The sequence below is a fragment of the Equus caballus genome, chromosome 12 (assembly GCF_041296265.1).
Source record: "Equus caballus isolate H_3958 breed thoroughbred chromosome 12, TB-T2T, whole genome shotgun sequence".
Taxonomy (NCBI): domain Eukaryota; kingdom Metazoa; phylum Chordata; class Mammalia; order Perissodactyla; family Equidae; genus Equus; species Equus caballus.
The window spans coordinates 43,364,908-43,380,724 of NC_091695.1; the positions used below are offsets into that span (position 1 = coordinate 43,364,908).

Genomic DNA, 15,817 nt, shown 5'->3' on the forward strand with positions numbered 1-15,817 from the left:
GAACGCCAACTGTTTTGTGATGCTGGTTTGAGGGAGGAAGGTGGCGTTACGTCAGCTTAGGCCTACTGGGGGCAGGATGGCCTGCTCGGGTCGTTTATTGGAGCCTTCTGGCTTGTGGCAGATTAAATATGGCCACGAATTCTTTGCAGCTCCTTCCCTCAGGAGGTGGAATCTGGTTCTGTGCTCTTTAAATCTGGCTTGGCCTCATGACTTGCTTTGACCAATAGAATGTGGCGGAAGTGAGGCCGTGCAACTTTGGAGGCGAGGCCTCAAGAGCCTTTCACCTTCCACCTGTGCTCTCTTGGAACCCCGAGACCACCATGCTGTGAGGACGCCCAGCGCAGTCTCCTGACAGGTGAGAGGTCACGTGCAGGGGAACTGAGGCCTCCAGCCAAGAGCCAGCATCAGTTTCCAGACCCGCGGTTGAGGCCATCTTGGACATGCCAGTCCCAGTTGAGCCCCAGATGACCATAGCCACAGACGTGACCCCAGCTGAGACCAGCAGATGAACCACTGAGCTGATCCCAGCCCAAATTGCTGATCTACCGAATAATGAGAAATAAGAAATCCTTGTTGTTTAAGCCACTGAGTTTGAGGGTGATTTGTTACATGTAATGAACAGCAGATAGAAGGCCCTGGACCCACTTCCACCTCATGATGGCCGGTCACGAGGCTGGGACAAGCAGGGAACCAGAAATCCCAGAGTCTGCTGGACAGCTCCCTTCTCCTGGTCTCCTGATGTCACTTGGTCACGTGTTTGGTCTCTAGTAGAGCCAGCATCCAGCCAGGATGCTCCATTCTGAACGATTCTCAAAAGGAGCATCACGCCTGAAGAAGGAGGCAGAGCTTTGCTCCGGAAGCCCAGAGGCCTCTGCCTCTGCTCTCTGATCGAGGCCTGACGCAGGCTCCGCACGGCATGGCCCAAAGAGAGCACCTGATTTCTAACCCCCGCCCCAGCCCTGCTCCCCGCTCCATCTTTTTCATCTCAGTAAATAGTGTCACCATTCACCCACTCACTTAAGCCAGACACCTGCCTGGCCATCCTCTTCTTTTTTGTTTTCTTAAACTCTGTATTGCTGTATGTGAGATTTCAAACACCAGAAAAGTAGAGACATGGGTGCAGTGAGGCCCTTTGTCCTCAGCACCCGGGGCTACAGCCATGGATGGTGCACCACGTCCACTCTCCCTTCATCCGCAACCCCCTCCCTTCTCCGCGCCCCCGCTGGAGCTGGATTGTTTTGAAGATCTAGAAGGTGTAGCACGCCATCCATGCACAGCCCCCTCGCCCCCAACGTGAAACCCACCACCCAGGATTTTACCTACCACACGTCTCGCTAGACTGTCCCAGGTCCTTGCCACCCAAGCCACCACCTGGCTCCAGGCCCCCAGGGGTCCTTGTCCAGGGACTGCTGTGGACTCCAACAGGCCTCCTCCCCCTCATGCCCTCCAGCCCACGTAGCATCGCCTTAGGATGTAAATCTAATCATGATTCCACCTCGCTCATAATGTGCCCATGGCTCCCAGCACACATCAGGTGAACTGCGGAGTCCCGCCCCTGCACGCAGGTCCCTGTGGGGTCGGGCAGACGCTTCTGAGTTCCCCTTGAGCCCGCTCCCCTTTCCTTACAAGCCCAGCCGCAGTGGCCTTGTGCCTGATCCTACAACAAGCCGAGCTCCTTCTACCTGGAGGTCTTGGCACATGCTGTTCCACCTCCTGGAGCGCTCTTCCTTTCCTCAGCTCTTTCTGTGATCCCCTCAACGCTCGGCTGGGCCGTGTGTGACTCCTGACCGCTCTGTCTAAAGGCAACCTCAGGGGCCAGGCCGGTGGTGCAGTGGTTAAGTGCGCACGTTCTGCTTCGGCGGCCCAGGGTTCACCGGTTTGGATCCCGGGTGCGGACATGGCACTGCTTGGCAAGCCATGCTGTGGCAGGCGTCCCACGTATAAAGTAGAGGAAGATGGGCATAGATGTTAGCTCAGGGCCAGTCTTCCTCAGCAAAAAGAGGAGGATTGGTGGCAGTTAGCTCAGGGCTAATCTTCCTCAAACAAAAATAAATAAATAAAAATAAAGGCGACCTCACCAACCACGCCGCCCTTCTCTACCACAGCTCCCTTTGTGTTTCCTTTCTGCCACTCGCTGAGTGGCAACAATTTTTATTTACATATGTATGAGTTTATTCTCTCTTTCATCTCTTAGATCTAAAGTGATAGGGGGGCAAATGGTCACAGGCGCAGAACTTTGAGTCAGGCAGAGTCCCAACTAGCCACGACGACCCGAGTGGCCCTGGGCAAGTCACTTAGCCTCTCTCTGCCTCAGTCTTCTCAGCTGCAAAATGGGATAAAAATAGAATCTCCTGACTTTGAAGGGTTGTCATAGGATTAAAGAAAGTAACATGCTACTGTGCTTAGAACAGGGTCTCAAACGTGGTGAGGGCTCACCGAATTCAGCTCTCATCGCCATTTGTACTGTTATTAGTAGTGATAAATAGGCACTCCATACCACACACACATGCTCACCAGCAGCCAGCACAGTGCCGGGCACACAGTAGATGTCCGGTCAACACGTGTCAGGTGAGTGATTCCTCGGCTCCTACTCACACTGCCAATGTCCTGGGGTTGCTGGTCCTGCGGATGGAGTAGAGGAGCCCCTGTCCCGTGGCCCAGACCAGCCAGCGGAGCTCCGCACGGCTCAGCCTCGCCTGAGGTGGAGCTTTATGATCTTTGGTTAATGGGCCTGAGAAGGGCACGCAGGGAGGTGTCTGCCGCCTCCCTAGTCCAGAGCGAACCAGGAAGTTTATGTCTCTTCCATGGATCCAGGCCCAGAACCACAAGACCCCTTGGAGCTTCCCCGACGTGACAGGCCCCTGCATTTTTCAGGAGTTTCATCTTCCTTCAAATGTCACACATTCTGCCATCTGTTCTCCAGAGGCCAGGAGTATGCAGTCATTGCTGGGGGGCCCAGGGTGTATCTGGAAAGGGCATAGAGGATCAGGCGTCCAGCCAAACGCTGAGTGAGGGCGGCAAGGGCGATGCTGTCCTGCTGGGTGAGGCAAAGGCCCCCGGGAGACGGATTCAACAGAAACAAGGACAGGCGGCCCGGCCAGACTGATAACTGCTCACAGTTATCACAGGTGCCAAAGGCCGTGCCACGTCTGCGCCACGGCGGCGTCTCCGTCCAGAATGTCAGCTGACACCCAAATCAGCTAGTTTTCCGTAACCCCCGGTGGTACTCCAGAAGACGGATGAATTTTTCTCCTCTTTCACTACTGCTTTAAAAACTTATGGAATGAAATGGACCAAAATTAAATACTGACTTTTTTCAGTAGAAGAGTTTCAATGTAGGTGTTATTGAGGCATGGTATGTTATAAAAGACAAAACAGTGTTATAAAAGGCTGCAATAATAAAGACAACTATTTTAGTAGAGATCCAGCTCAAACCTCTAGAAAACCTTATAAAACAAATATAGGGTCATTTAAAAACTCAAATATGGGCATTTACGAAGTAGGAGTCAGAGTTGCCTCCTGCACTCCCGGCCTTGCTCCATCTGTTTCTCTAGCCAAACTGGGAGAGCAAGACGTGGAGGGTGCTTGGACTCACCAGGTGAAGGTGGCTATGCTGGAAGTTACTGGAATCCCCCAGCCATGGGGTGTAAAGAAAATTCAAATCTCTATCTTCAACCTGGACCTCTGTTTTTTTGTGTTTTTTTTGGTGAGGAAGATTGGTCCTGGGCTAATATCTGTTGCCAATCTTCCTCTTTTTGCTTGAGGAAGACTGTCGCTGAGCTAACACGTGCCAATCTTCCTCTATTTCCTATGTGGGACGCCGCCACAGCGTGTTTTGATGAGTGGTGTATAGGTCTGTGCCCGGGATCTGAACCCACAAACCTCAGGCTGCCGAAGCAGAGCACGTGAACTTTAACCACTACGCCACTGGGCCAGCCTTGCTGGACCTCTGTTTTGAGCTCTGGATTCAGGCACCCAGTTGCCTTGTTGAGCAGTCTACTTGGTTGACCTCTAAACACAGCATACTCCACAGATCCCAAACTGACCACATCAGCCATCTCCCCAGAGTGACTTCTTCTCCTCACGCCCCCACCTCCGTGAATAGCACCACCTGGGAGCCAGAACCTGGCCGCCATCGTTCCTCTCCTTCACATTGACCCAGCCAGTCACTGGGTCCTGTTCAAATCTACTCTCCAGCCACCTCTCAGTTTTGCTCTCTCCTCCCATCCAACTCTGCCTCTGCTTCGGTTCAGGTCACCATCATCTCCTGCCTGGGAAGGGCCCTGAGCGGCGTCACCTGTGTGTCCTTGCTGCTCTCCTATCTGGTTACCCTGTATCCCCTGATGCCTTGTGGAGTCTCTGACACATAGTGGGGTCTCACTAAATACTGGATAAGTGAGAGAACGGGTTATTATTTTAGTGGGCAGGAGTGGCCCCTGTTTGACTCTTTGTCCTGTAACATCTCTCATTCCGTGGGGATATGGGGCTCTGTGTGTGTCTAGTGTCCTAAGTTACAGCCACAGGAACCAGAAAAACCATCCTGGGGGGGTTCTCTGTGAGCAGATCCCATAGTGGAACACCTACGAGGGCAGAAAATAAAATCTACTTTTTTATGATTTACTTATTAGCGAGAGAAACTGACACTTAAAAGTTGCCTCCCACTTTAAACCCAGCCGGTGGGTCTATAATTGGCAGACTTCCCCTCCTCTTCAACTGACAAAATTGCAGGCACATGACCCAAGAAACGCCAAATGGATGCTCCTTCCTTGGAATGTTCACTTTAGGCCAAGTCTCAAAGATTCTGAGAATGGTTGGGGACAAGGATCTGGCAGTGGCTTGATCACGCTATTCCGGAGTCCCTGCTCCAGGCTTCTAAGCTGCTCCAGCTTCTACGTGTCTCCAGGTCTGAGTTTCAGCCCATGTTAACCCCACAGCTCCCAATAGTCTACCAAAGACTCTTTTTTGTTTGTCTTGCCATTAAAGGACCCTGACTGGCTGGGGTCAATGTGCCCCTGGGAGACGAACATTGGCTCCTCTCCTTTGGGGTTTAAAGGATTCAATAGCTCCAGAAGGCTAGAGGTGGATGTGAATTGAGGTCAGATGACAGGAAAGAACCTCAGGAAGCCCCAAGAGAGGGACGGCCAAGGGGGTTGGGGGGACTGAGCTAGACACACAGTCAGTAGCACGGTCTAGATGGTTCCTGGATGAAGGCTGAAGCTGGGAACATCTCTTGACCCAGCCCCTCGCTGCAGTGGCTGTGACAGCTGTGGCAGCACACTGTCCCCTCAGCCACACGGCCACACGCGGGGAGACTCTTGTGTGATAATCAGCCGCAACAGCGCTCCCGAGGGAGGCTCTCCCAGCCGGTGGGACTGCAGCAGGAAGTGGCTGGCGATTTTCAGGTGGCAGTTTCTCTCACTCATAAGCAAGCCAACAAGAAAAAGTCGATCTTATCTTCTCCCATGGGTGGAAACTGAAATCCAAGCCGGCCTGTGGGTGCTGTGCACAATCAGGTTAGGAAGAAGAGATCACATGCAGGATGAACGACGGAAGCCTGTGGAGAACACGCAAACGTGGATTTTGGTGAACATTCCAAGGAAGGAGCATCCATTTGGCGTTTCTTGGGTCATGTGCCTGCAATTTTGTCAGTTGAAGAGGAGGGGAAATCTGCCAAGATTTTATCTTCTGTCCTACTGGGTGCTCCGCTGCAGGACCGGCTCCCTGTGGCTGGTGGGATCTCACACCAGCCGGGAACTATTTTCCTGGTCCCTAAGTGTGGTCGGCAGAATCATGGCCCCAAATATCCACATTCTAACCCCTGGAGCCTGTGAACACGTTACATAGAAAAAGGGTCCTTGCAGATGTGGTTAAGGTTAGGGACCTTGACGTGGAGAGATGATTATTCTGAAATGTCCAGGTGGAGCACCCACGGTAACCAGACTTCCAGAGGCTTCTCTGATCAGCCTATTTTCAATGGCCACCAAGGGTCGGAGACTCATTGGGACCTGGTGACACGCTAGTCTGTGGGTTGGGCAGTTAACGGGCAGGACAGACTGCTTTTACTGTTCCTTTCTCCTGAAACCTTGGAATTCTTTCCTCTGTATCATTCCAAGGGGAGTCTGACTCTCCCCAGCGTGGGCCAGTGCTAGATCCAGGCCGGAGCAAGCCCTCGGGAGAAAGCTGCCACCAGGTGTCTGTGTTACAGCAAGAAGATCCAGCGTCCCCTAAGGCCCCCCAACCATCCAGGTGTCAAGAGCTAAACATTCGCTTTCTGCTGCCTGGCCGTACACCCCAAAATCCACGTTTGCGTGTTCTCCACAGGCTTCCGTCGTTCATCCTGCATGTGATCTCTTCTTCCTAATCTGATTGTGCACAGCACCCACAGGCCGGCTTGGATTTCAGTTTCCACCCATGGGACAAACCCGGCAATGGAGTCGAGAAAGGGGGGAAGGGAAGGGTTATAGACATCCCCAATCCCACACCTTCTTCCCAGTCCTCCTAAGTGTCCTCCATCAGGATCCTGGGGTCCTACAAGACCCTTCCTTTGATGTCGGGCCCCATGCACTGCAGCAGCTTCACAGGGACGCCATGAAATAGTATAAAACTTTGAGAGAAACAGAGAGATACTGGACATCTGTCAGACAACTGGCAAACCGCTAGCTGGAGGCAGTTCACAATTTCAACACTGGATTGCACTACGTTCCTTTTGATGACATAATATCTTTGCAAAGCCGGGTTTTTGGCAGCCTCGAATACCACGGGGAAAGTCAATGTGGAACAGGAAACGAAGGTGATGATGTCCGGTCTGATTCCAAGTTTTGAGAAGTTGTGCAGTGCCCAACAGACACACACATCCCACCAGCAAGCTGTTGTGGTTATTTAAGAATAAAATAAAATATTCTTCTATCTTTCAATGTATGTGTATTAGTTTTCCAAACAACTACCGAGGTGTTAAGACACAAGTACTTCTTACGTTGCTTGGATCTAACTCTTTTTAAATGGAACTGTCAGGTGTTTTTTTGGCCCAGGGGTGCCACAAAAAACTCACTGGGACACTCAGGATATGGTTGAACCATAGTTGTTTGAGAACCTCAGCCCCAGGGGCTTGTGGGTTTGGGACGTCAGTTTCCACAATTTGCCTCTCCCATGATCAGTTTCGGCTTCTTGTAGCAGGTTCAAGCAGCCACCATGAAGGTCCTCACTGGCGTCCAGCAGGAAACCTGGACTCTCCTCATAGAGTCCTTTCTTCTGTCTAACAGATCACGGTAGCTGTAGTGGGCACTATAGGATGCCCGTTTTTGAAATAAGGAGGCAAACACAGAGTGAGTAAGGAACGTGCTGATGGTTCCCAGTCCTCAAGCAACAGAGCAGGAATCCAAGACTGTTGGGTACAGAGCGCCTGCTCTTAACGGCTGCCAGTTGGGCTCCCAGTGAGACATCCCTGAACTCAACAAGGCACGCTAAAGCGTGGCCATTGCCGGGTGCCCTAAGGCTGCACCTCGACTGGGCCCCTTGTCTGGATCCCACCAGGTCACTGCCAATGCCTCACTTACTAGCATCATTCACCCAAACCACAGACAACTGACTCCTCCTGGGTGAGGAAGGCTTCACCCTGCCCCCAAACCACAGCGTGATCAACCTGGGCATCCGCATCCTGCAGCCTTGTGCTAAAAACGAGCGCCCTGGGAGGTGGGCATTTTCTAGGCGGCCGTGGCTATCGTTATGGACTGGCTCTGCTCTAGGGGTGAAGATTACAGATCTATGTGGGTTCAAACCTCCGCTGACTAAGGCAGTCAAATAAATCAGGAAGCTTAACGCCAGGCACTCAGGAAGGTACCTTCTGCTTCTTCACCTGTAAATTGTGGTAAGAAAGGTGCTTACTTCCTGGGGGTTGTTATGGGTTGTAAATGCATTAAGACATGTAAAGCCTTTGGAATAGGACCAGACATAAGTGCTGCAAGCATTCACTATTGTTTTCATTATTATTTGGCACCAAACCCCACTCTAATTGGTAGAGGCCAGGGCACCAGAGCTGGAATCTCATCTGGAAAGCGTCCCACTCCCGTAGGCCTGAGTTTGTCAAGGTGGGAAGGCTGCCCAGCTGGGTGCTGGCACCTAGTTGAACTCAGTAGGTGTTGGTTCCGCCCCCCTCAACTGTCTCCCCAGTCTGTCCCAGTAATGGTTGAAAAACATTTTATTGAGCTCCTGGCACTGAACCCAGAGTCTCCTGGCTTCCTGGGGCTCCAGTCAGCGTGGGAGTCAGCAGGCTAGTATTTTCAGCAGTGATGAAAGCTGATGTAGAGGTCTGCCCTGGGATCAATCCGGCTCCCCGACCTGTGACTTGCAGCTCCCACAGAGGGTCTCTGAGCCCAAACCCACCTCCGTCAAACACACCCCCCTCGGGAAGGTGTCCACGCTTTGGAGCGCTAGTTGGGGCAGGGGAAGCCCAGCCCTAAGAATTCTGGGCCACCAGGTGAGACGCTGTGCTTTCGGCCCTGCACCAAATTCGTGGGGAAGGGACAGCAGGACTTCCACCAGCCTGTGTAAAGACCGGCAGGGGCCGCCGCAGCTCACAGAGTGGCTCGAGGGCCGGTGTGAAGGCCCCTTGAGGTCTTCCAAATACGACGGAGGGACTTGCGAGGGGATCTGCTGTTTGGCCGGCAGGAGTCGGCAGATATTTGAGGAACACAAACATTTAATAAATTAAGCAACTATTTATTGAACAACTAATGTGCTTTGGGAGAGGGGCCGGACCGAGGCCTCCCAGGGGCTGCAAGCCGCGGCGCCGGAGGCAGGTGGCGCCAAATGCCCATTCATGGACGCCGTCCGCCGGGCTCTCGACTCCGTCTCGCAGCTCCCCCACAGAACCCGCAATCCAGACGAACGGAAACCGTGGGTAGGGAAGGAAAGAGGGCGCCAGAGCTGGGGTCCGGTCAGGGACTAGGGGTTCGAAGGACTGGCGGGTCTAGGCACGCCCAGAAGGTGGAGAGCCGCTCCAAGAGCCCCAGGCCCGGAGAGGGCGGGGCTTGCGTCCTAAGAAGGCGGGGCCTAACGGTGGGCGGGGCTATTCATTAGCAGGAGGCGGGGCCTGGGAAAAGAGGTTGGGTTACGTCTTTGCGTGGGCGGTACTTGTGCTCCAAGCCCCGCGCGAGGGGCGCTCTGGGTGGGCGGGACTTCAGAGACCGCCAGGGGCGGGGCTCGTGGGCATTCTTAGTGGGCGGGCGCGGAGGCTCCGCGTAGGTGGGCAATTACCTCAGCGCGAGGGGAAAGTGTGTCAGCTGCACGTGGGTGGAGCTCTTGCCCTTGTGAGGAGGGTCTGAGACTCCGCCCCTGCCATTTGGGACGCACGGTGAAGGGGCGTGGCTTGTGCTAGGGGCGGAGCCTGCAGAGGCGATTGAGAGGCACGCGTAGACTCCTGGAGGGCGGGGTTTTCATCTCGCCCGGACAAAGTCTAATATCTCTGCGGGATTCCCGGCACTCGTGGACCAAGTCCCGGCAAAGTGAGGGGGCGGAGCTTGTAGTTCTGTTAGGCGGGGCACGGAACGCTGCGTGAAGAGAACGTGTAAACTCTCAGCGTAATTCATACCTCCCGGAAGCGGGAACCAATAACTCTGTCAATCTCTGCGCGAGCCGCGCTGAAGAGGCGGGGCTTACGGCACTGGTGGGCGGGGCGATAGGTACTGCCTCGGCCGGGGCGGGGCTGATAGGGCAGAGGGGCGGGGCAATAGTTCTGCGACAATGTCTGAGCTGGCAGGGGGCGAGGCTCCGCGGCCTTAGTGGGCGGGGCTTCTGGAGAGCTCCCGACGGGGCGCTCGACGGCAGTGGGTGGGCGTGGCTCGTAGCTCCGTGGGACCCGGCTGGCAGTGCCGGCGTCTGTGGGCTGGCCGGGTTCGCGCCTGAGTGGGGCGGGCCCTGAGAGCCAGTGGGCGGAGCTTGAGACACAGCCCGGACCTGGGCGGAACGCCGGCTCGGCGCAGGCGGGGGTTCTGCCCTGGGAGGCCGTCTGTTTAGGCCCGCACGCAGCTCCGCATCTGGTGCTCATTACGGATGACAAAGAGCCGGCTCTGGGCCCCCTTCCCCACTCCCATCCCCTCCCTCCGACAGCAGTGCATTTAACTCCTTCCTGTCCTTGGGGCGCTCTGGATACCCTTCCCAGGTTCACAGGAGGGAGCTCCAGTCCTTCCCTTCCAGGCAGGCTTTGTCACCCCCCCAGGCTGCACCCCCACCTCCTCAGACTCAGGCCTCTGGGCCACCTCGCGACCCACACTCCCATCCAGCGAACTTTTCCGGCAGCATCTCCGAGGTTAAAAGTTTGGGCAGGATCTGGCGGGGGCGTCTGGTTTGAGTTAGGGGAACGTGAGAGAGCGGGGGGGGGGGGGGGGGGGGGGGGGGGGGGGGGGGGGGCGGTGCATAGCGTTCTCTCCGCCCCCTCCGCGGCCCCCAGGTTAGTCCCCAGCTCCAGCCCCTCCTCTCCTGGTTCCCTGGGGCCCAGCCCAGGCCCAATCCCTGGGGCCAGAGGGTGGCATAGGGCACCGGGTAGGGAAGGGGGCTCCGGGCCACCCCTCTTCCCTGCCCGGGTGGTCGTGGTGGTTCTGCGCCGTCCTAATTAGAGACCCCTTAAAGGCTGCAACTGAAAAATTACAGAGGCACTGGGAACTGGCGCCTCCCCCGCCCACCCGGGTCCCGCCTCTCCTCCTCGTCCCCAAGGCAGTGAGCCCAGGATGAGGGCGGTTGCCGGTTCCTCCAGGCTGTAATTTTTGACCATCCCCTCCTCCCGTTCACGGGATACTTCAGCCTTGAGCAGCCTGAACCCTCGGTCAAGCTGGGGGTCTCCTGTGTTCTCTCTGTCTCCGCACTAGGCACAGGGAGAAGGACAAAGTGTAGCCCGAGACTGGAAGGCCTTGCTCAGGAGGCTGCCCAGGGACCTGGGTTCTGTGCTCTCCCATCCCAACCTGCAAGGCTCTGACACCCACCGCCTCCCCAGAGCAGGAAGGAGGAGCGCCTTCAGAGCACCTACAACTCAGAGGGGTGGTGGCACCCTTAAGAGCCCCAGCCACCAACTTCTGAGCAGCCTGAAGGGATGGGAAGAAAAGTACCAGAAGAAAGTTAGGAGGAGCTCACCCACCAGACCCCCTTCACTCTCCAGAATCGCCAGGCCCAGAGCTTACCTTTGATCCCTAAACCCCAATTTGGCTCCTGTTCAGCAAAAGCCCTCATTCCAGAACCCTCCCCCAGATTCAGCCCCACCTTCTTGGAGTTTTGGTAAAAAGAGGAACAAATGTGGAATTCTCTCCATGCCAAACCTCCCACTCCTGGGCTCACTGTGTGACCTGGGGCAAGGCTCTGCCCTCTCTGGGCTCCTGTTTCCCTGAGAATCCCTGAAGTATACCCTTCCTTAGGGGATCTTACCTTATTTTCTTGGGGGCCCAGACAAGCCGAAGGAAGGTCTCCTTTTTGTCGAGTCCTCCCAGACCCTCCCCTCAGGCACCAAAGAGGGTCAGGAGCTTTGGGAGAGGTTGGCACCCTGTTTATTGGAGCAGAGCCCAGCACCCACCCCCTGAGGTCCTGGGGGCCTCAGCATCTCCTCTCTCGTGAGTGCTGGGGCGGGGAGCAAAGTTCCAGAGAGTCAAGTCTAGTGGTTGACTGAGAGAGGAGCCTGGCTGGGCCCGGGGGAGCAGGAAGCCCTCTGTCCAGCTGGTCAGCCCCCATGGGTCCCTGGTGCAGCCTGACGCATGTGTCCAACACAGGCTCCTTACCTTCACCCCGCAGAGGGGGGCTGTGCCCCATCACACGCTGGTTCTGCAGGTCTGCACCCCTGTGAGACTGCCCCGGTGGGGCGCGGGTTCTGTTGGGCCCTTGCCCCCAGCGTGGGTGACCCAGCGATAGCAGTCCGTGACGCGCTTGTTGGGCGCGTGGGGGCCACAGCGGGTGCAGTACACGATGCCCAGTGCGAGTAGGACCACCAAGAAGATGCATGTTGGCACTAGGAGTGCCACCAGCAGCCACCGGTCATCCCTCCGGCTGTGCCCTGCCAGACTGCCCTCTCCCAGGGCTGTGGGGGCTGCTGTGGGGGCCACTGAGGGCAGCCATGGGGCCAGCTTGAGGTCAGGGGCACCTTCCCTTGGGACTTGTGGGGCTTTGGAATGGGGGTGTGTAGGGCTGGTGAGGGAGGTCTGGTTAGTGGGGCTCTGAGAGGGCAGGGGAATGTGGGGGGCTGGGGGCAGGGTGGCAGCAGGCACAGGGACTTGATGGGCAGGGGGCACACGGGACCTGGAGGTAGTGGTCAGAGGGGGCTGGACAGCTGAGGTAATGGGAAGGTGGGTGGCCTGGGCTTTGAGGACTGGGACATCTTGGGTCACAGGGGCTTGATGGGCACTGGAGGTGGTGACCAGAGGGGTGTGCTTAGCTGGGATTCGAGGCAAATGAGTGGTGGTCTGGGTATCAGGGACCTGGGTGACTGGAAGCCTGGGGGGCTGGTGGGCAGGGGAGAGTTCAGGATATCTGGCTGAGCTAATGGGGAGCTGGTGGGCAGGGGGCCGTGCTGGGTGAGTGGCAGAGATGATGGGGGGTTTGTGGGCAGAGGGCAAGTCTGGATAGCTGGCTGAGATCATGGAGAACTGATGGTCACGGGGCAGAGCTGGGTGCACGGCAGGGATCATGGGGGGCTGAGGGGCAGGGGCCAGGGGTGGGCGTGTGACAGAGATAATAGGGGGTTGGTGGGCAGAGGGCAGTGTGGGGCGCGTGGCAGAGACCACCACGGGCCGGGTGACAGAGAGCACTGAAGAGTGGTAGGGGACCCTGGGGGCACTAAGCGGGGGTGGCCAGGTGGGGTCCAGGTAGGGCATTGGCGGCTCTCCATCCTCTGGGAAGCTGGGTCTGTAGGCCAGGCCAAAGTCAGGCAGATGCGTGGCCTCCATCCATGGGATCTCAGGCATCTCTGTCCAGCCACCATTGAAGGCCTCCCAGGCCTCATCTTCATCCTCTTCATCCTCCTCCATATCCAGCAACTTGTCCCCAAGGTCCTGGGAAGCCCGAGCACCCATGGCCCCAGCAGGACTGCAGCTGATGCCATCAGCCTCTAGCTCGTGGCCCTCACTGCAGTAGCACTCGAAGCCACCAATGTAGTTGACGCACATCTGCTGGCACACGCCAGCGATCTGGCACTCATCTGTGTCCACGCAGCGATGTGGCTCATCCTCGGCTGGCCGGAAACCCAGGCGACAGTGGCAGCTGTAGCCCTGTGGCCCACCAGGCTCACACTGCTGCTCACACGGGGCATGGGCACAGGGATCCTCACAGCTGTGCCCGTCTGCTGCCAGCCGGAAGCCTTCAGAGCAGCGACAGGACACACGACCATCCACCTCCTCCACGCACTCGTGTTCGCAGCCCCCATTGTCCGGGCCGCAGCCGGTCCCCGGGCACAAGGGCCCAGCCCGCGACCAGCCCACGCCACCATCGGGCCGCTTCACGCAGAGCAGAGAGGCTTCTCTGCCAGCCTGGCATGGCACGGCAGCCACCGAGCCGTAGGGCAGCCACTCAAACTCGGTGGAGACCAGGTGGAAGGGTGTGGTGTAGACGGCTGGCCCGGCCTGGCCTGCCTCATCCAGCAGCGCTGGGCAGGAGCCCTCGAAGCCGAACTGGCACAGGTAGCCGTCAACAGCCAGCGTGCACGAGCCCTCGAGCCAGCGATGCTCGCCGCCCGCCTCCAGGGCCGCACAGCGCTGGGCCGGGCAGGGCGCCCCGGTGGCCGGCTGGGCCCAGTTGGTGAAAGCTGTGTCCTGGTCCCCCGTGGTCCACGTGAAACCGCGCAGGGGGCGCTGCGGCTGGCATTGCCGGGCCTGCCGCTGCAGCCCAATCCACAGCAGCCGGCTGGCCGGGCCGGCACCCACCAGGCTGTCCACGCGCTGGGCCTCCTCAGGGGTCCGCGGAGTGGCCAGGTCACCCCCCAACTCGCGGCAGGCCCGCCAGGCCTCCAGGAAGGTGCGGCGCCGCGGGAAGAGCGCGTAGCAGCTGCCCTGGCCGCAGGCAGCGCGGGGCTCGGTGGCCCAGGGGGCCTGGCCCAGTGAGGGCACCGCGGCCGCCCAGGCCAGCAGCAGGCGCAGCAGCATCGCGACGCCCCCCGACTGGCCCAGGCCCGGCCCGAGGCCGCTCTTGACAGGGGGAGGGACTGGGGCCTCCGGCGGGCGGGCCAGGGGCGGGTCCGGGCGGCTCGGGCCTTGTAAGGAGTGGGCTGGGGCTGCTGCCAGCTCCCTGCTCCCGCTCCCCCGGGGCCGCAGGAGCAGGAAGCAGGCGGGCAGGGGGGCAGGGGTGGGGGGCGCTGGGGGTGGGGGACGGGGGAGGGGAGGAGGCGCAGCTCACGGGCTGGGCTCGGAGTCAAAGAGGGGGACCGCCTGCCTGAGGAGGCTGGACCCCCCTCAAAACCCCAGCACAGTCCGGGGCTCTGGGCGGTAGGGTGAGGTCGCTTCCCAGAGACTCACAGAGACCCAAATTGGGACACACCAACCTCATCAGACCCATGAACAGTCTCACAGCCCAACTGCTTGTCATCCGTGTGGAAACACGCTCTGACTCATGCCCTTCACATCGCACATGTGTGTGCTCCTCTGCCCACGCAGGACCACTCTCTTGACACTGTCCATTGGTCCCAGATCTGCATATGCTCTGACGCGCTAAGCCCTCCCCCTCGCTGTACCAGCTGGCCTGCAGCCCCCTTCCCACATGTGCACATACAAAAGTGTGGCGTTCTACATGCCCTGGCACAGGAAGTCCCTCACATTTGTGTGCAGGCCCTGAATGGGAACCACCTTGATCATGCAGGCATGGGCATCCTTAACCCCTTATTTGTATACTAAGCTCCTGCCTCAACCTCCCCTGCCAAGCCTCCCGGCTCCAGCTGGAGTGGGTGTGTGCAGAGAAGGAGAGGCAGGGGGCTGCCCTCCCTTCACCTCTGCTCAGCCTGGGGCCCTGGGAACCTGGGCTCAGAGGAGGAGGAGGCGGCCCCCAGACAGGAAATGCTTCTCTGGGCTCCTGCTGCAGGAGGGCAGGGTTTGTGGGGGAGGGGTTGGGGCAGGGGCTGGGAGCACTCAGGGTGGGCAGGGCTGGCTGCGAGGGGCCTGGTGAGAGGCCATGTATGGGCATGGGGCACACAATGACACATACGTGTGTGTGACACAGGCATCACATGTGTGGAGCCCTCCCTGCCCCCAGGGCCTGCTGCGTGGGCCTGGCCAGGGTCCTCTTCCCGCCCCTCCTGGAAGCCTCTGGAGGCATGTGTGCTGAGCCCATCATCCAGGATGGTCCCTGGGGAGCTGGTTGTCAGATTAACCCATGCACACCCACTGTACTCTTAGCAGAAGTTTGACTCCGGGCTGGGGACGTGGAGGAAAGATCCTGCTTCTCAGTGCGCTGCCCTGGTCCAGCTTCCCATGCTGCCACAGATCGGCTGCGTGACTGCGGGAAAGTCACTGACCGTCTCTGTGTTTCCATTTTCCTTATCTACAAAATGGGGGCGATGTGTTGGGGCCTTTCAGCTCAGCAGGGCGAGTGTATCACAGTGCTCACTGTTTGCAAATGTGCTTTGTCAGCTGCAAAGCATGAGGCAAACGTTCCTTGGTCTTCTGAGCAAATCTGGGTGGGGGTGGGAACCGGGGCAGCTTTGCTAACCACCTTACAGCGCCAGGGGTGGCCATGAAGACACAGCCAGTCCTCTTGAGAACCAGGGCTTTTGAGGTGCTTGCTGTATGCCCAGAAGGTGGTTCTTTCAAGGTCTGCATCTGTGAAGCACAGAGAATTATCCCCTTTCTCCTGAGACGAAAGT

At 57.8% G+C, this 15,817-nt stretch overlaps 1 protein-coding gene across 1 annotated transcript; it reads right to left on the reverse strand.

The window, feature by feature from the left end:
* Nucleotides 1-11,512: 11,512 nt before the first annotated feature.
* Nucleotides 11,513-14,187, reverse strand: CD248 (CD248 molecule). Its single transcript, XM_023654497.2, has one exon. It carries the CDS (start codon nucleotides 14,106-14,108, stop codon nucleotides 11,787-11,789), a length of 2,322 nt encoding a protein of 773 aa, XP_023510265.1. The 5' UTR covers nucleotides 14,109-14,187; the 3' UTR covers nucleotides 11,513-11,786.
* Nucleotides 14,188-15,817: the final 1,630 nt, after the last annotated feature.